At 45.4% G+C, this 20,083-nt stretch overlaps 2 protein-coding genes across 2 annotated transcripts; one reads left to right on the top strand and one right to left on the bottom strand.

The window, feature by feature from the left end:
* Nucleotides 1-42: 42 nt before the first annotated feature.
* On the top strand, nt 43-12,595 carry oplah (5-oxoprolinase, ATP-hydrolysing). The gene is given in 28 exon segments (XM_063912254.1): nt 43-130; nt 1,174-1,364; nt 2,009-2,200; nt 3,296-3,410; nt 3,644-3,767; nt 4,385-4,580; nt 4,716-4,881; nt 4,964-5,102; nt 5,421-5,488; nt 5,859-6,034; nt 6,125-6,241; nt 6,567-6,679; nt 6,758-6,928; nt 7,500-7,637; nt 7,825-7,963; nt 8,098-8,210; nt 8,435-8,586; nt 8,739-8,857; nt 8,859-9,002; nt 9,077-9,251; nt 9,987-10,171; nt 10,312-10,458; nt 10,539-10,673; nt 10,780-10,929; nt 11,020-11,177; nt 11,262-11,422; nt 11,524-11,621; nt 11,996-12,595. Coding segments are annotated over 27 exon segments (3,915 nt in total). The 5' UTR covers nt 43-130; nt 1,174-1,193; the 3' UTR covers nt 12,149-12,595.
* Nucleotides 12,596-14,408: 1,813 nt separating this feature from the next.
* foxh1 (forkhead box H1) lies at nt 14,409-20,023 on the bottom strand. Its single transcript, XM_063912904.1, has 4 exons — nt 19,884-20,023; nt 17,617-18,203; nt 16,895-16,999; nt 14,409-16,142 (listed from the first exon to the last, which is right to left on the bottom strand). Exons 2-4 carry the CDS (start codon nt 18,082-18,084, stop codon nt 15,192-15,194), a joined length of 1,524 nt encoding a protein of 507 aa, XP_063768974.1. The 5' UTR covers nt 18,085-18,203; nt 19,884-20,023; the 3' UTR covers nt 14,409-15,191.
* Between the last annotated feature and the right edge of the window lie 60 nt (nt 20,024-20,083).

Below are 20,083 nucleotides of genomic sequence, written 5' to 3'. Positions count from 1 at the left end.
GCAGCAGCAACCTGGTGTTTCCTGTCCTTTAGACGACTTCAGTGCAGAGGGGAGGAACATTTGATAGTTATCGGATTATCACAGATTAACACCGGGCAGAGCAGCAGCGGCGGACCGGTGAGTGAACACGGTAATCCCCGACACATTGCGCAAACATTTCGCATGGTTTCTGAGTCCTGCACACAGCTCTCTGCACGGACACTGCAGGGTCTGCAGCCACAGCACGCACAGCTGCAAACCCTTCAAATGTTAGGAGCTCATTCCTAATTCTTTATCTGCAACTACTGTCTCTAATGTCTCTGTAACGATAACAGTCCAAACACAACAGCGGCAGAGTCAGTAGGGAGTTTACGGCGGTGTTATCTGACTTTATGGGGGCAGTTTCGTTGATATTCCTGCAGGGATCCTCTCTGATCTGCGTGTTTGGCTGTCACTGAATAACTCCTTCAACATTACATAATCTGCATTTGTAATACATGCATTTATATATTTATTAGCATGTTTAAACTGGTCTCACATGGTTTGTAAAAGATCATGTAGAAAACGTATAATTGTACAAACCAGCCAAAAGTACAAGACCTACTAGTTCTTCACTTTAGTATTTCTGCAACTTCTACTCCACTCCATCACACAGATAAATATTGTAATATTCGGATTATTAATACAAAATGCTAACAACCAATACATTAGAGTTAATTATTCTAGATTCAATTACCCAGTAGGACATGCATTAATTAAAGAAGCTCTACCTAGACCAGCTGCAAGAGCGGTGATCATAATCAAGCATTAATAATTATGGACCAATTCTGGATAAAAAGTACTTTTGTTTCGGTACTTCAAGGATATTTTGAAGCTAAAACTTTTGCTTTTTCACCCTAATATAAATTGTGTGTATGCAGGACTTTAGCAGTGCAGGAGTTAAGCATAAGATGAGCATTAGGTGTGAAGTTAAGATGCACAGGAGTGTTAAATGCATTGATGATTGAGGAATGTCTGCAGTCAGCAAAATGTTAAACCAAACCTGGAGATCAGAGAGACGGGGGGACGACTTATATAAGCGTGGTGGGGGTTGATAAGGAATTCCAGCAGAGCGCAATAAGTGTGTGTTTAGTGAATGAACATGTATGTGTTATCGGTGATGCAGAGGATATAACTCACCTCCTGTGACTGCAGATAATCACACGCTCTTCACCATGGCTGAGACTCAGGGCAAATTCGACTTTGCCATCGACCGGGGGGGCACCTTCACCGATGTGTTTGCCCGTCTGCCCGATGGGAGGGAGAGAGTCCTGAAGCTGCTGTCCCGAGACCCCCAGAACTACAAAGACGCCCCCACAGAGGGGATCCGGAGGGTCCTGGAAGAGGTAACGTGACAGGACATATTGTACATACTATAAGCAAGCATTTACTAGTTGATATTACATTTGTACAGAGAGTTTTGGAGAATTACTCGCCTCTCAAAGCTCAATTTTGCCTCTTCGGAAGCCATTTATGCCAATATGTATGCCCGTTTAAACTTTAGCTATCAATTGGTTTACTAATTTTCAAGTACAAGGTCTTTGAATGTTTTGTCCACATCATGTTCTTTAACATCACTCTCATTCTCTGTGTTATGACATTGCATGAACATTACTTTTATCAAAATAGTTGGTGATTATGGCGCCAAACCAATCAATTACTTAAAATTGTGTGTGTAAAGCAGGAAGTAGCTGAAATGGATCAAGCATGCCCCGAGCATCAAGAGATGTGTGTATTGCCAGAGGAATGAAATCTGACCCTGACTGTAATGTGGTCATGTGCTGGGTGAATGAATGCTGCACAGATTCATGTAGCTTTTTTTAGTTTTACTCATTAAATCAACAGAATGTCAAGCAGGACTCAACACTTTGAATAATGATGCTGCACTTAGAGCAGATCAAAACATAGAGACACTTAAAAGTAGTCAAATTAATTATCAGTCCATCTCCTCGTGATCTGTATGAACTGTATTTGATATATTTTCTGACAGGAAACGGCGCGGATGTTTCCCCGCGAGCAGCCGGTGGACACCTCTCTGATTGGCTGGATCCGGATGGGCACCACGGTGGCAACCAACGCTCTGCTGGAGAGAGAGGGCGAGCGGACGGCTCTGATGGTCACACAGGGCTTCAAGGACCTGCTGCACATCGGCACTCAGGCCAGGCCCAAGCTGTTCGACCTGGTGTGTGATGCTAGTTCTTTATATTATATTTGTTATATGAAAATGTAAAGTCATGGGTGTATTATGAGACAATTGGTCCCTGGGCACAGACATTTGAAAGGCCTTACCACTGTTGTGTTGTGCTGTTTGCATCTCTTTGTGGTCATTTGTCCTTTTTTTGTTTCTTTTCATTGTCATTGTGTGTCTCTTTGTAAGGACTGCGTGTGTCTTTGTGGTCATTTTGTCTCTGGATGTGATCTTTGCATCTTTCTGTGGTTTTGTGTCTCTTTCTAGTCCTTTTATCGCCTTCGGATCATTTTGTGATAATTGTGCATTTTTCTGAAGTTGTTTTGCATGTTTGAGGACATTTTGAGTGTCTTTGCATTTCTTTGGGCTCATTTTGTGTCTTTTAGAAGATGTTTTGTTGTCTTTGTAATAGTTTTAATCTCTTTTAATCTTTATGCGGTTGGTAAGTGTCTTGATATTTTGCCGCTGAATTCAAGGTTTCTGCCTAGACCGCCCATTCAGAAATCTTCTGTAGGTAAAGCAGATCCAGACATGCTCATATAACATGCTAACTGAAAAGTCAGCATGTGAAAAACCACAGAGGAATTCCTTGATTCTAAGTCGTGAGTGTATCCCACCACGAGTCATGTTTTTCTGTACTACATGTGTTGGTCATGAGTCTCCTGGGTCCAGTGTCCTGCATCATATAAGGCTTAGACATTATTTTACTTAACAGAGACAGGGGGCAGTTTTTGGAGTTTGCCCCCTGACCAGTTGTACCATTAATGGTTTAAATGGTCACATATTTATGAAGCTAATGCAGAGCTGGTATGCATGTTGCAATGTGTGGGCCTCATCCTTATCTGTAGGGCTCTGACAGGGGCCGTTTCCTCAAGACCGGCTTTGCATTGACTTCCTGTGTGTGTGTGTGTGTGTGTGTGTGTGTGTGTGTGTGTGTGTGTGTGTGTGTGTGTGTGTGTGTGTGTGTGTGTGTGTGTGTGTGTGTGTGTGTGTGTGTGTGTGTGTGTGTGTGTGTGTGTGTGTGTGTGTGTGTGTGTGTGTGTGTGTGTGTGTGTGTGTGTGTGTGTGTGTGTGTGTGTGTGTGTGCAGGAGGTGGCGGTTCCTGATGTGCTGTATGAAGAGGTTATAGAGGTGGCCGAGCGGGTTGTTCTCAGGCAAGATGACTGCCAGCTACCCCGGAAAGATACCAAGCGTATTGTCACAGGTGGGAATCAAAAACCACGTACTTGTACTCTTACTGTACAACCAGTACACTTCACATTACGCTCTTCATTGTCCAAGTTCTTGTGCAATTTAAAATAACGTGCAATCAATCAATCAATCAATCAGTAGTCTGTCAGTTGCATGAGCGCATTGTTTGATTAGATCACTTTATAATCCTGATGTGTGTGTGTGTGTGTGTGTGTGTGTGTGTGTGTGTGTGTGTGTGTCCCTCAGGCAGTACAGGAGACTCTCTGGAGGTGTGGAAGGAGCTGGATCTGGAGCGGGTGGAGAAGGACCTGAGGGGGGTTTTGTCTCGGGGGATCACCAGCCTCGCTGTCCTCCTGCTGCACTCCTACACGTCAGTACATCGTGTCCTCCTACCTTTTAGGCCATGTCCCCGCCCATCTCTGCTTCACTTATAGAAGTCATTTGTCTTTCCTCCCTGTCACTGTACACTAGTGTGTGTGCAGCTCCCACCCTCTCTGTGTCTCTGTGGAAATAGTGGTATGTATGTCAGAGGTGTCGGGTGTCTGTCTCCACTGGTACAGTATGAGTGCTGCACTGGAGGAAAGTTCATGTTTTACTTTAAGAGTTGCATCGATCTCCCAATTTATCTAACTCTGCTGTTAGCAACCTTCCTTTCTTTCTAAGAACTATAATGGACAGCATAAGCAAACATTTGAGTAACTTTTCTTCCATTGAATACTGCAATTCAAGTCTGAAGTCCATAATAAAACATTTACTATTTAACAGCTTACATTTTCTCCTAAACTGCGCCAAGTTTTTTCATTTCTTCTCCAATGTTCTCCTCGAATTCACACTAGTGAAAGAGGTCAGAGCACTTGCCCAATATGTGCCGGCTTTAAAAGATAAGACTGACTCAAAAGGCTGCAAAAGAGCCGTTTAAATTGCGTAAGAATTGTATGTTTGATTTGCATTCCTGCCGCGCCTCATTCCTCTCGCTCTCTCCTTCAGATGGTCCGATCATGAGAAGGTCGTCGGCGCTCTGGCTCGCCGTCTGGGCTTCACGCAGGTGTCTCTGTCCAGCCAGGTCATGCCCATGGTGCGGGCGGTGCCTCGCGGCTACACCGTCTGCGCAGACGCATACCTCACTCCCAAAATCCATCAGTATTTAAAGGGCTTTACCTCTGGGTTCAAGGGAGGCCTCAAGGTGTGTTATCCACTATATCCACTTTAAACTTATGCGTGTTTTTGATCAAATCTCAGACAGGATTTTCCAGAGGGTCCAGTAGCTTCATCCAATCAATAATCGGATCTCCTCCATCTCTTACTTCCCTCTCCTCAGGATGTGGACGTCCTGTTCATGCAGTCGGATGGTGGGCTGACTCCCATGGAGCAGTTTTGTGGATCCCGGGCCGTCCTCTCCGGCCCGGCGGGGGGTGTGGTGGGATACGCCATCACTTCATACAACCAGATGGAGAAGAAAGCTGTGATTGGCTTCGACATGGGAGGTGAGTGAGGGTAATGCTGAGGAGGGCTGCACAGCTAATCACAGTGTGTTCTTGTCCTGATTTCTTCCGTCTCTCTCTCCAGGAACATCCACCGATGTTAGTCGCTACGCCGGTCAGTACGAACACGTGTTCGAGGCGACCACTGCCGGGGTCACCCTGCAGGCCCCTCAGCTGGACATCAACACTGTGGCTGCCGGAGGAGGGTCTCGCCTCTTCTTCAGGTCCGTCACCAAAAGAAGACAATGCCTTAAAACTGCGGGAGACTTCAACGGCTGCAAAACATGAATGATTGTATAGAAGTCTCGGAGAAAATTACACTTCTTCTCACTTGATTTATGACCTTTGTAAACCTTTGACAAAAACAAAGAAGGGAACAGCAAAGATGCCTATTGTCTCTTTGGTTAAAAGCTTTAAGAAATGTAGTAATTTTAGCAAAGTACTAAAGCATACATGCATCCATTTGGATCCAGATTTGTACTGTTTCTGCTCCTTTAGGTTTCATGACCTCTGTCCTCTCTGTTTTCTCTCCTTCCTCTCAGATCCGGGATGTTTGTGGTTGGACCAGAGTCTGCAGGAGCTCATCCAGGACCCGCCTGCTACAGAAAAGGTAACACGCTGTTGTACAAGGTCACTTTTCCCACCTTTCCCCCACTCTATCAGTCCAGCTGTTTGTCATAAATCTACACACAGAGCTTTCACTTCTGTCTCCTCCTGTCCTCTTCCATGCCCCCCCTCTTCTCTGAATTTATAGTCTGGTTTAGCTGCATGAAGGTTGGACATTGGCACAGGTCCAAGTATTGTGCTCAGTTGGAAATGTGATGTGGTGCCAACAAAAATAAATATGACTTCAGATCTAATGTTCCCTGTAGGGGAGAGCATCACATTTCTCACAGAATTACATATGGTTAAATACAAGACTGAACTACCTACTTTGAACAGCATTCAGCTGATTTTGGTCCCCTCTGTGGTGTTCCCAGGCGGCCCTCTGACTGTGACCGATGCTAACCTAGCGCTTGGTCGACTCCTCCCGTCCTTCTTCCCAAAGATCTTCGGGCCGGGGGAGAACGAGCCGCTGTCTTCAGAGGAAACCATGAATCATTTCCATCGTCTGAGCAAGGAGATCAACCTCTTCCTGTCCTCTGACCAATCCCAGGCACTGAAAATTACTCGTATCATTCTAAATAAGTCTGTAAGCGAGTATTCATGATAAAACTCTGATGTGTTTTTGTGTTTTCATTCCCAGGTTAGTGCAAATGGAGCCAACAGCAGCAGGTCGGAGATGAGCGTGGAGGAGGTTGCGATGGGATTCATCCGGGTTGCTAATGAAGCCATGTGTCGGCCAATCAGAGCGCTGACACAGGTATGCTTTGGTTTTTAACTCCAGCTGTGAGATATGCTGAATAGTTGGATGTAAAATGTCTCAAATAGGAGTGTCACCACATCATTGACAATAAATTCACAACATTATCTGAGAGAGAGATACCTAAGAAAATATGTAAACTAAATGATAATTATAATAAGATTAGTTTAAATTGGTCTTTTAGTTTATTTGTGTTCTTTTTCTCCTTTCTGTCAAATTAATTTCACTCAAAATACGTTTTATGATTCGTTGTCTTAAGAACCTTTAAATAAAATCGCTTCATTAGTATTATTTATTCTCTTTCTCTGTCTCCCATCCATCACAGGCTAAAGGCCACGACACCTCTCAGCATGTGTTGGCATGTTTCGGGGGGGCAGGTGGGCAACATGCCTGTGCCATCGCCCGCGCCCTGGGGATGAAGACTGTCTTCATACACAAGTAAGGGAGACTGGTTGTTTTTAAATGTGTGGGTGTGTATTGATTTACTTGAGCCTGTAATATGTGTGTGTGTTGCAGATACAGCGGCGTGCTGTCGGCCTACGGCCTGGCTCTGGCTGACGTGGTGGAGGAGGTACAGGAGCCGTGCTCTCTGCAGTACGAGCAGCAGTCCTTCAGGGAGCTGAACCGCAGGGTGGAGCAGCTCTCCAAGCGCTGCAGAGATACGCTGTGTGCACGGGGATTCAGCAGGTCAGCACACACACTGCAGGGTCAAAGGTTAAACCAGATCCTGGTGTGTTAGTCCAGGTTTTTCAATTTAATACTCAGTGAACAAGTAATGAAACCAAGATTGAGATGCAGTTGTGGCATAAATCTTACATACTTTCTTCTTCTTTCATCTCAGGGGTGAATATTGTACTTTTTGCTTGACTACATTTTGATTAAGTTCCTATTTAAAAACAATACACTCTATGAAAGCCTCTTGGATCCGCTGGAAAATGCATCATCACAAAGTATAAAATAGGGATGTTTTTCTGAGAAACTGCGACAGCGACCATGCTACAAACCTGTGATCATCTTATAGATCAGGATGCACTTCTTTAAATGAAACCACTCAACAACATATAAAGAAGTGAGACAAACATCTACAGCAGTAAACTGCAACATATGCATTATTGCAGCAGGAATAATGATTGAGAATAATCATCAGACTTCTCACACAAACCTTAACGTAAGAAAGGTTAAAGATGCAGGACAGTGTGCTTTGACTGCAGTACAGGCTCTGACTACCTCCTCCCTCTCTGTTCCTTTTCGTCTTCAGCAGTCAGATATCGTTGGAGGTTTTCCTCCACCTGCGATACAAAGGCACAGACTGCGCCCTCATGGTAACGGCTGACGCTCACCCCGCTAACGCTCAGTCCTGTGCAGCCGGAGACTTCCGCAGCGCCTTCACCAAGCGGTCAGAGTTCTCTCTACACATTCATTCAACAGGTTTATGCATTACACATTTCCCCCCCTGCGCCCTCTTTGTGTAAACAGTCAGGTTACAGTCGTTTTTCCATAGGAGATAAGCTCAGTCAACTCTGCCGCTGTTTACTCTACTGAAGGTTAATGTTCCTCCACGTTCCTCCCTCTCTCTTCTTTAGTTATCTGAAGGAGTTTGGATTCACCATCCCGGACAGACCCATCTTGGTGGATGACATCAGAGTGAGGGGTTGTGGGAAATCTGGGATCAAATCTGTGTATAAAACAAAGACAGGGCGCGGACAGGCCAAACCAGTCACGGTACACACACTGTCTTATACATAACTATGGCTAAACATGTACAGATACAACTCAAATACACGTAAAAAATAAACTGTCTTACAGATGAAAAATGTATAAATTTAGAGTTACCTTGTGTCTGTTCTCCTGTGTAGATGACCAAGTGCTACTTTGAGGAAGGGTACCTGGACACAGGTGTGTATCTGTGGGAGGAGCTGCCGTCCGGTCACAGCATCAAGGGACCGGCCATCATCATCGACAAAAACAGGCAGGTGTTAAACAGCGGTCAAACTAGAGAAATGATTAATTCTGCAGTCCAAATAATCCTAACAGAGTGAGACATCTTTGCTCTTAATGATCTTTATTAAGATACTTCCACATTACTACTTTTTACTTTTGGGATCACACTGGGTTCTTTAAATCCCTGTATGCCCCCCATATGAGCATCTTTGCCTGGATTATTTACATGTTTTCTGCTCTTTCCTCCATCAGCACCATCCTGGTGGAGCCGTGCTGTGAGGCCCGTCTGACAGAAGCGGGTGATGTGTGCATGACGGTGAGCTCGGACCCCAACTGCGCTCTGGGCACCGAGCTGAACACCGTGCAGCTCTCCATCTTCTCTCACCGCTTCATGAGCATCGCAGGTACAACACAGAGGAGAGAGGGGAGAGAGGAGAGGAGAGGAGAGGAGAGGAGAGGAGAGGAGAGGAGAGGAGAGGAGAGGAGAGGAGAGGAGAGGAGAGTACTTGAATACATGCGGAGTATTATTTTCTTATCACATGGTGTTCCTCCACAGAACAGATGGGAAGGGTTCTCCAAAGGACCTCCATCTCCACCAACATCAAGGAGCGTCTGGACTTCTCCTGTGCCGTGTTCGGACCTGACGGGGGTCTGGTGTCCAACGCCCCGCACATCCCCTGTCCACCTGGGGGCCATGCAGGAGACCGTCCAGTACCAGATCAGATCTCTGGGGAACAGCTTGAAAGAAGGCGACGTGATCCTGAGTAACCACCCGTGTGCAGGGGGGAGCCACCTCCCAGACCTCACCGTCATCACCCCAGTGAGTCCCCCAGCTGTGGGTCTGATTCATCTCATCATTCCATTTACTTCTCCCTACAAACCGCTTCTCTCCAGGTGTTTAGGAAGGGGGTGGGCAGTCCGGTGTTCTTTGTGGCCAGCAGGGGGCACCACGCTGACATCGGAGGCATCACTCCAGGCTCCATGCCCCCCCACTCCACCTCCCTTCAGCAGGAGGGGGCCGTCTTCACCTCCTTCAAACTGGTCACTGGCGGGGTCTTCCAGGAAGAGGGTAAGAGAGGAGGAGGAGGAGGAGGAGGAGGGGAACAGAGAGAGTACAGAGCTGTGTCTCGTCGACAGGCCAGAGAGAGATGTGGACGTTTGACTGTACCGGGTTTCCACAGGTGGGGGTTTACCCACAGAAGATGCAGTTTGGAGAACCAGACAGCAGGAAACTAAGCAATGTGCTGCTGTGTAAAGGAGCCAAACCCTTTTGAACAAAAACAAATGAATGTCTACGCTGTATTAGATATGTTTGCCTCTTTACTTTGTTGTCAGACAGTCCTTTCTGACAGGGAACTGTTGAGAAGCAGTTATTTACCTCTCAAACACAAAGGTTGCTCGTCTTCTGCAGCCTCGATCAACAAAGTCACACGATAGCACAAACATTTATTTTCTAGTCTTGCAATGTTCTCCAAAATATGAGCATGCCTTAAAACACTATGCTCAAAAAAATCCAAACGATCCCTTTAATATGAGGTCAGAAGAAAACAAACAAAAGGCAAAAACATATATAAAATACTCTGACTGACACAGACACATGTGTTTGATCGACTGATGCATTACCCAGAAGGAGGTTTAATCTCTGAGGTTACTTCTGTAAAAACATACTGCCTGCTTTGGGAAATAGTGAGCTCAAACATTCAGAACTACCAGAATGGTCTTGTAAGAGCTCAGAGATACTATGTTCTTTAACATTCTATCAGTTTCTTTATTAATACTTCCACTAATGTTTTTTTTCTGTCAGCTGTAACTGAAGCTCTGATGGCTCCGGCCCAGTACCCAGACTCCTCTGGGACTCGTAATCTCCATGACAACCTGTCAGACCTGCGGGCTCAGGTGGCAGCCAATCGGAGAGGCAGCCAGCTGGTGGGGGAGTTGATTGACAGCTACGGGTTGGCGGTGGTTCAGGCCTACATGGGATACATCCAGGTAGATAAAACACTGTTTCAGAGAGGTGCAGGAATGAGTCCTCACCCTCTCCAGTGGTAGTTTGAATGATATTCTGGTTAGATGCATCACTTTATTGTGCACAGCAGTAGTGATGCTGCTGGTGTGTCTCGGTGTTTCAGAGCAATGCAGAGCTGGCGGTAAGGGACATGCTCAGAGACTTTGCTCGGCGCCGCCGGCAGCAGACGGGCTCCCTGGATGTGGAGTCTGAGGATTTCATGGACGACGGCACTGCGATCAGACTGCGAGTTCAGATCAATGAGAAAGAGGTGAGCAGGGAGGGTCTCCTCATGACAATCTAAAACACTTCCTCCTGCACGATGAGCTGATCAGTCCTCCGTCACCACAGGGCAGTGCGGTGTTCGACTTCACAGGGACGGGGACGGAGGTCTGGGGGAACTGCAACGCTCCCCGCGCCATCACCCTCTCCGCCCTCATCTACTGCCTGCGCTGCATGGTGGGGCAGGACATCCCCCTCAATCAGGTACGGGGTTTACTCTCAGACAACTGTGGGAAATGTAATGCCATGGCCAAATGACGAAAATGTCCATATAGTTTCTGTTATTTAAGTGTTTCTTTTTCATATCCAGGGCTGTCTTGCACCAATCAAAGTGGTCATCCCCCCTGGCTCCATCCTTCAGCCTTCCAAGAATGCAGCTGTGGTCGGAGGAAACGTCCTCACATCCCAGAGAGTGGTGGACGTCATCTTCAGGGCATTCGAGGTGTGCGCCGCTTCACAGGTGAGGAAAACTGCATTTGGAAATTAAATTTGAAGCAGAGAGCGGAGATTTGTAATTCCTGTCCAAATGTTGTGATGCCTCCTCCCCCAGGGCTGCATGAACAACATTTCCTTCGGCAGTGAGAGCGTCGGTTACTACGAAACAGTTGCTGGGGGAGCGGGGGCGGGGCCAGGCTGGACGGGGCGGAGCGGTGTGCACAGTCACATGACCAACACCCGCATCACCGACCCTGAGATCCTGGAGAAGAGGTCAGAGATGAGCTCAAGTTCTTCATAAAGTAAATAATAACAATGCCTTGTATGATTACTGATCCGCGTGTTGATACTCTTCAGGTATCCTGTCATTTTAGAGCACTTCTCTCTGCGGCCCGGGTCCGGGGGCGCAGGGAAATACCACGGGGGAGACGGGGTGGTGAGGAAGCTTCTGTTCAGGAACAAGGTGGTGCTGTCGGTGCTGACGGAGAGGAGATCCACCCGACCGTACGGCCTCCAGGGTGAAGCCTTTCAACCCAAACCAGCACACATTTTTAATTTGCATTGGAGGTTATTTGCTCAGTGTCTCTCTAACACTCTCCCCCCTCTCTCTGCGGCTCAGGGGGTGAGGACGGAGCCTCCGGTTTGAACCTGCTGCACAGAGCCGACGGACGAGTCCTCAACCTGGGAGCCAAGACCAGCGTCAGCCTGCAGCCCGGGGTGAGACCGCACACTGTGCATGTGTGAAAGAAAAAATATATCATCCAGACTGAATCAAAAACAGTCTTAATAATCTGATTTTTTCTGAATTTTAACCCTTTATGTGCCAGTTTGTTTGCATAATGCCACTTAGGGCACACAGAAGTTGAATTATCTTTTGTATGTTAGTTGTTAGGTTGCAACAACTAATATATTTGGATGCATTTTAATGTATTGGGCAAGAAATACCAGGTAGACATGAAATGAGGCGGGGAAAAAACGCTTTCATAAACTAGCTTTAAATACATTTTTTACAAATATGTTTGATATTTAAAAGATGCTTGCAGTAAACTGATTACTCAGCTGAATCCATGTCTCTGTGTCTCCCCCTACAGGACATGTTCTGCCTCTACACCCCCGGAGGAGGAGGGTATGGAAGAGAGGAGGAGACGAACAGTAAACCCCAAACCAAGCGCCGGCGCCTCAACGAGACATTCCCCGAGAGAGGCAGCGTCTTCGAGTACCGGATGGCACAAGAGGGAGTGTGAAGAGAAATCAGACAGAGAGGAAGAGGAGGTGGGAAATCTCAGAAGGAAAGATTCTCTAGAATGATAGAATGAAAGAGCACTAAACTGTGAGACATTAAAAGGCACAAACTAAAGTTAGAAGGGGACATATATTTCAAGCATTTGGTAACATAAACTAACCTCCAGCACAACAACAAACAACATACTGTACTCAACAGACAACAGGAATGTGTTTACCTTTAGTCTAAGTTAGTTTAACATTCACAAATCTTTTTATAACCCTCTGCCATTTTTACAGTCCCATTGGGATAAATCATTACTAACACAGCGTGAGTTTTACTACTGGAATGAATTGAAGTCAATCATATGAAGCAGCTGCTAATCTGTGTGGAACTGGAACATTTAAATAACAGCAATAAGTCAAAATGTAGTTTGACAGACAAATAAACCCCATTTCTACTAATCAAATTGTCCTGTTTTTATTCCTGTCAGAGAAAAACTTTAGAGCAACTTTTTTACGTGAAGGAAAGGATGAATGTGTTTGTAGGAATTCTGGGGTGCAAGAATTTAAACTTAAATGTACTCTGGCTTACATAATATTATCCTTTATATTAAAAGATTAATGGTAAAGTAAAAAAATTATATAAATATAAAGAAGGAAAACACAAAACAGCTGTGTATAAATATGCAAATACTTGTACTGTATATACACATAAATAAATATATACTAGGGCTGTCTATCAGATTTCACTAGCCACACAATTCACTATAAAACTAAAATCCCAATTACTATAGCACATTAGAAGAAAGTCTGTGGGAACCCGGACGATTTAAAGAAGACCCGGCGATCACAGGCAATTAAACAGCACAATGTCCACCATGCATGTCAATTCATGAGGAGCTGTTGAGATGCATTCAGGAATGGCTCGGTGTGTGTGTTTGGGGGAAGGGGACATGTCCCTGTGTAAGTGGCGTCCCCTCCTCCCCTCTGTGGGTGAGGAATGATGAGGGAGGAGAGGAGGCAGGATGGTGAGGGAGTGCAGGCATGAGCAGGCGGCTGATAAAGAGATAGCAGAGAAGCAGCAGGAGGCTGACGGCTGCCGGACTGCAGATGCAAATCAGGTGTGTGTGTGTGTGTGTGTGTGTGTGTGTGTGTGTGTGTGTGTGTGTGTGTGTGTGTGTGTGTGTGTGTGTGTGTGTGTGTGTGTGTGTGTGTGTGTGTGTGTGTGTGTGTGTGTGTGTGTGTGTGTGTGTGTGTGTGTGTGTGTGTGTGTGTGTGTGTGTGTGTGTGTGTGTGTGTAAACTGTAATGCTATGGGATCACAGATTGTGGTTTATAGATCACTGTTCCTGTGGTAAAACAATCTGTCAAACTGAGAGCGTTTGAAACTCGCTGCCCGCACAATCTCTCCATCTCTACACCTCAGTTACTGGAAGACTTTTTGGAGACTAAAGAGAAAACAAGCAAGACTCAAGAGTAAGTCCTTAGTTGTAGAGTTAAATATCCAGTTCATTTAAATGCTTGGAGAAACTGAGAAAGGCAACAATAACAATCTGTTTTAGAGCAGAGTGTCATTAGTAAAGCACAAAGACTATGGAGTACTAAACTAACATAGATTCATTATTTCACTTAGACTAAATCAGGCCAAAATAAACAGTTAAAGATAATGAATACATTCCTGACAAAGGTAGCTATTGGATAAAGGGGATTATGCCTAAAATAATGGGTTAAAAGTGAAGAATAATGTGCTCTAAAGTACAAATGGTTGAAATAGTTACCCTAAGATATTTCAGTAAAACAGTGAAAGTAATTCCACAAGATAATGGATAGTTTAAATATCTAGTCCATTTTAACAGCTCGGTTAGATAATGGATTAAAGGTAAAATAGTTAGCAAAAGTGAAGTGATCTGCTTGAGGGTTCTCTTAATTGTTCATAAAATGGACGAAATTCCAAAGGAAGTTGATAAAAAACTGAAAAAGAATAGGTAGCTTTTAAGCTGCAGAAGGAAGTATTTTCAGAGACTTTTGCATGAGAAATTGCTCTGAAATTAGTTGATGTATGATGAGCCGTTAGTCAATTTGTGCAACACTGCTAGAGTCCAGCTGTGGAACAAATAAAGCGACCAGCACTAAACAGCCATCTGAACCAACGTGCTGAAACTAACACCTAAATGAGAGAGTAAATCCAACATGCACACCGTAAAGAGACTCTGAGTTCCAGTTAGCCACACGACACTGAGCAGCAGAGGTAAAATAAACAGCATTTTATTGCATACCCTGTTCAACTCCTCTTCCGTCTTATAATACTTTGAGCTGTTTTCCCTTCAGCTCATTACTGTACAAACCTTTAACCAGACCACAGGAAAAACGGCTAAAAAAACAACAAAACATTCAGCCGTCGAGGCAGGCCGACATCACAAGCAATTTCATCTGGAAGAAGATCATAATGACATTAGTGCAAAAAACAGGCAGTGCAAAGTCCACAGGATGCATTCAAAACCTGAGGTAGATACTGGCAGCATTTTCACAGACAGACACATAAAAAATGATGTTTTCTTGGTCAAACACAAATGGAATAAGACAATTACATGGCCAAATGTAACTGAGACAGTCCAGACAAGAACGAACATTAAGGTAAATGTCCGACCCTGGAGTGTCTGTTCAAACACTGACATGGGAAAAACTTCAAAATTCAAGATTCATTCCAGAGATACATTCAGCGTCGAGGTAGACAACATACAAAAGCAATTTTATGAAAAAAGAATCATGGCAATAAAAAACAGTGCAACTTAGATCGGCAGTGAGCCTGAGGTAGATTCGATTTGTTGTATAGCTGTTTGTGGCACATTTCCCCCAAATAAACCATACTGCACACACTGATGACAAACAACAGGGGGAATTAGTGACATTTAATAAAAAAATAAAGACGTTTGATCCTTTTAAAAACACGAGGTAGTTCTGTAGTTCATATGTGGACGTTTCTTGTCTTAAAGGAAGTGATTGAGGCGGACTTCCTGTGTGGTTCATCTTATAGTCCTGCTCCACAGAGGTCATAGTCAGTGAGTCAGTACTGAGGGTACCGGTTCAGATGGGGCCCGCTCTGCAGGGTGTACTGACTGGGTGACTGGTGATGTGAGTTCTGAGTGGGCACCAACACGTCAAACACACTCTTATTGGGCGGCACTGATTGCAACATGTTGTCCAGGTCCATAATGAGTGGGGGGGCTTGGACAGAAACCCGTCCACTGGGGAGGAGGGGCCAATAAGCGTGCCCTAAAAAGTGACCCGGAGCCACAGGAGAGCTGCCATAGCCGTACAACGGGAGTCCGCTGTGCAGGGGCATTAGAGGACCCCCGTTAAACCGCATGCTGGGGGGGGCTACAGCATTAGGAGGAGCATATTTGGCGTAGGAGGTGGGGAGTTCCCATGGGGGAGCAGAGATGTCCCGTCGGGCTGATTTGTGCAGAGGGGGTCTGTAGTCGTCGTAGCCATCTGACCCCGCCTCCCCGTCTACAGTGACACGTTTCCCAGACATCCCCTTCCACTCCTCATCCGACGAGGAGGTGGAGGCCGGGCTGGCGGAGCTGGCCGACGCGCTGCGGGCGGAGGAGGCGTAGCGAGGGCAAGGAGGTGAAGACCGAGGGCGCTCCGCCTTCCCCCAGCAGTCCCTGGTTGACTGATCCACATCTGAGGCACTCGGGGGCCGCAGGCTGTGCAGCAGGGAGTCGATGGCGAAGGAGGAGTCCAGCTTGGGCCGGTACAAATCCTCCTGAGGCGGGGAGGGGTTTCTGGAGCGTACGATGGGGAGGTGGGTGGCGGGCGCAGGTGGTGGAGGTGGCTCAGTTTCAATCTTGTGTCCCTGCAGGATGTAGGGGGCCAGGTCCTGGGCGAAGATGGTCTCATCCTGCCGCGACACCGCCGTGTTCTGCCGCTTCAGCAGCTCCAGGGGGACGCGGCTCAGCTCCACAGCCCAGAAGTTGCCTTTTCCCTGAGGCTTCCCGGGGTCTTTCAGCACCTACAGGTGGAGCGAGTAGGGGGGGGGGGGGGAGACAGTGGGATGAGCACTTTGCCTGAAAACCTAGTCAGACCGGATGGACCTAGTTTTACTGTTAACCATCACAATAACAGGGGACAGGCCCAAAACTAGTTCGAAGGTTCAATCAAAAAACCCTGGAGCGTATTTCTAAACAAGATCTCTACAGAAAATGTAAATGTTAAGGGCCAGTTCAATCAGAGACGCATATTCTCCCTTTTAATATGTATTGCTACTCATGAATTTAGAGTGTTTTGGTGTAAGTTGGAGACGTCTGCCTTTTCTCCAAAATAAGGGAACTATAAGAACTCCTTCTGGTGCTTAAAGCCTGCAACAGCAAGAAATCCTGACCTAATAAAACAGACCTTGTTTCGATCAGTGCCCTACTCTTTCTACCAAACTACTACAACTGCATCACTGCACAGAAGAGGGGGTGACCACTCGTTGGCAGTCATGGTTTGGTAGAAAGGAAATAGTTCCTACATGAAACTGTTCATAACAAAGACTGTGGGTCATCTTGAGTATTTGTTCCATGCTTTTCTGAAAAGCCACATTGTGTTTGAGTTTTATAAGTTAAGGGTTTTGCTATAGTTCCATAGTTCTGAGAAAAAGCAGACGTGTCTACAGACGTACTACAACACTCAAAATCTCACATCATAACAACTTAGACTGATGAAAAATAGCACTCTGGGTCATTTTAAAAGGGGTTAAATCATGTGAATATTTCTACATACCTTCACAAAGCAGTCATAGGAGGAGAGGTTGTGTCGCACAGAGTCCCGCCAACCCTTATAGTTTCCTTTGAAGAATGGGAAGAGGGTGCTGATCTCCTTCAGGATCTGGAAACAAAACAGCACATCAATATGGCTGCCTGAAGAAGATGCTCCATTTTCATTAAGTTTGGGTATGCTATGCAATGATATGTAAGACTTTATTACTATTTTAACTCATTTGCAGAAGTGAATGTCTGCCCTTCAGTTTAAAGCTGTTTGTGAATTAAAAATAAGACAGGAAGTTCTCTACAATAATGTAAGTTGTATTAGCAGAACAACGGACATGGTTTTTACAATGCACATTATATCACCATGTTATCACAGTTCTGATACAGATCAGGGTCTGGTTTCACTGCAGTCCCTCCTTATCAAAGCACACCAGGACTGCTCAGGGTGCTGGTCACTCAAGTGTCACCAACAGGCTGCTGTTTAGTGTCACTTCAGAAGCCCATTATCTGTTTGTGTGAATGATATATTTAGTAGAAAGTTAAAGTAATTCTCCTGCTAGAATTTCACTACAGTCATTCCTCTGAGATGTACTTCGATAAAATACTGCAGATTTAAAGTCAACATGGTGAGTAGCACTGTGCGTAAAAACTCACGAGTGTTACCCAAACAGCTAAAACATAGCGCAGGGGATTCAAACATTTAGAAATTCCTGCTCAATTTTAGTATAATCTTACCTCAGATAACGTAAGCTTCTTGTCCGGCGACCTTTGGATGACCATAGCAATCATAGCGAGGTAGGAGTACGGAGGTTTTGGATACCGCTGATAGTTCTTCTTCTTCCCCCCGCTGCTGCTACTCTTTTCCCGGTCACCATTCCACGACTCCTGGGAAATATTTTCCTGTTTAAAGTGGGCATCTTGTGGGTTTGGGTGGGCTGAACCCGGTGGTACGGTTTTATCCATGAATGCTGTGGCGCTGGTGATGTGATCGGGAAGCGCAGTGGGTTTATCCAAGCGCTGCTGAGGAACCATATGAACCATGTGGTGAGGCCAATGCTGGGCTGCAGAGCTCCGCACTACTCCGCTGTGAAGACAAGTCTGCTGCGCATCTCTGTGGAAGTCAAGGTGATGGTCGAGATGTTCTCCACAGTGGGGCAGAGCGGGTGGTGCCGAGAGGGTCGGCTCCGGCCAGTGCTTTGTCATGCTGATGCCCAGCCGGGGGGTGAAGATCGGCCCGAACGTTTGGACAGGAGCTTGGTGAGGGGGGAGGGAGGTCAAAGAGTCGGTCCTTAACTTCTGGCAGACTGCTGGCTCCAGGCCGACTATTTGAAGAGCAAACAATTAACAGTTTCATGTAAATCCCGCTGCGTAATCGAGGGGGGAATGACGCGTTATCTGAGAACAGAATGAGTGATCGCGCCGGGGGGCTGGGGAGGGTCTGTGTACGAGGAGGGGCGACAGAAAGACAGTAAACCTGTAAATGACCCTTACGATAATATCAACATGCCACTTACAACGCAGAGATTCAGTTTGCTTTGGAATCAGGAGATTTACGCGCCAAGGCCTAAAGTATTAAGTGCGTATTTGGAGGAGTCAACCTAAAACAAATAATTAGATTTACTTTAACAATTCCAAAGATAAGGGAATCCTATTTGTTGGACTATCTCAATTAAATATGCAGAACATTTTATCTATTTATATATAAGCTTTATTAAAAATACCGTTCTCGAGAGTGACACTTCTGCGCAGAGGCAAAAGCTAAAACGTGGGGGGGTGGGGAGGACAAGAAAGAGGAGTCATTTCGATTGAAGCTTACACGCAATCAACAATTTCTGTTGAGCAATATACATAAGGAATGGCTAATATACAAAGATTAAAACATTAAGATTATGATGATTGCATGTATTTAGGAACCATCCATTTTAAAAGGGCACCTCCAATAAAGTAGTCTGTACTTGAGTCATTTGAGTTATATTGTGAGGAGAAGAGTGGAAGTAAATACAGTTTCATATAGTGCTTTTATTGACGGGGTTTAGGCTTATTCCAAACTATATGCACATGTAAACGACTCAACAAGCTTTGCGATTCTGGAAGAAAAAATGTTCCAATTTGTAGCTGACTCAAATAATTTGGAGACATTTTGGTGAGTGCGCAACATTTGGGGGTGTTTCACGCACAGTAGGGTCTCCTTGTGACTATGCAAGATGTTATTCAGCGTTGAAAGACTAAGTTTCGGGAATGCATGTCTTTTGTTCATGTTAACGTAGTGCTAATGTGCAGACGCTTTCTTCCCAGCAAGACAGTGAAAACAAGTTGGATTAGAAGGAACCCCCACCGGCAGGCTGGAGACGGTTCCTTCCCCGAGAAGCTGCTTAGCATGTGAGGAAATACGGGGGCCATTCAACACCATTTGTGGGTTTTCTGGCGATTACAAGCTGCTAAGTGTCGTTGTTGGGAAGGACATTCACACCTCAAACATGGAGCCATCAAGTTCTCCTGCACTCAAGATATCTCTCAAACAAAAACCCAATGTAAGAATCAACAAACATTGCCTTTCTGCATCCTGATATTTAGTTTGATTTGTATTCATGTGCTCACTTTAAATTGTGGATATATTACATTTGATAAGATAGTGAAAAGCCTCTTGAAGTAAGTGATGTTTTTCCCACAAAGATTTGTCAGATAGACAGAGGAACAAAAGTGTTGGAAACAAGTCAGTTCTTAAGTTTCTAGCTGATAGCATAAGAAAAGCTGTGCTGCTAATTAAGTGACAATTAACCCACATTTTGACCTGAAGTGAAACCTGAAGGTAAAATGCATTCAGGCCTCATTCAAACGTGCTACTTGGAGTTTTCCTTTTGCACCAAGAAGCATCTGGCCTCTATAATTTAACTTTAAGTTTGTATTGGGTAATTACATAAATCAATGAGACACTTTAATTTAAGTTGTCCTGCACAGAAGCATCGATTTGAACAACGATTCCCCCTGAGAGAGAAACTCACCTTGTTGATTTGCAGCTTTTGTAAATGTTGCAGTAAAACTCAAAATGTTTTCCAGGTCAGATTGCTTCCCAGCAAACCTCCTTCACCTGCTGCAGTTAGCATCGGTGGTTTTCTTCTCTGGTTGACACACACTTTGCTGCATGCTCAGAAAGTTTGGCCCCCTCTAGTGGTTTCACCCTAAATGTAGCCCACACTGTCGG

The sequence above is a fragment of the Eleginops maclovinus genome, chromosome 21, assembly GCF_036324505.1.
Source record: "Eleginops maclovinus isolate JMC-PN-2008 ecotype Puerto Natales chromosome 21, JC_Emac_rtc_rv5, whole genome shotgun sequence".
Taxonomy (NCBI): domain Eukaryota; kingdom Metazoa; phylum Chordata; class Actinopteri; order Perciformes; family Eleginopidae; genus Eleginops; species Eleginops maclovinus.
The sequence above is the reverse complement of the archived record's forward strand: the minus strand, read 5'-3'. Positions and strand labels throughout refer to the sequence as shown.

What these genes read in the sequence shown, in the direction of transcription:
- foxh1 (XM_063912904.1), bottom strand. Translation starts at nt 18,084, where the DNA reads ATGACAAAGCACTGGCCGGAGCCGACCCTCTCGGCACCACCCGCTCTG. An exon ending in AGAAGCTTACGTTATCTGAG is followed by an intron (nt 17,000 to 17,616) that starts GTAAGATTATAC and finishes TTTTGTTTCCAG; the next exon opens with ATCCTGAAGGAGATCAGCAC. An exon ending in CCTATGACTGCTTTGTGAAG is followed by an intron (nt 16,143 to 16,894) that starts GTATGTAGAAAT and finishes CTCCACCTGTAG; the next exon opens with GTGCTGAAAGACCCCGGGAA.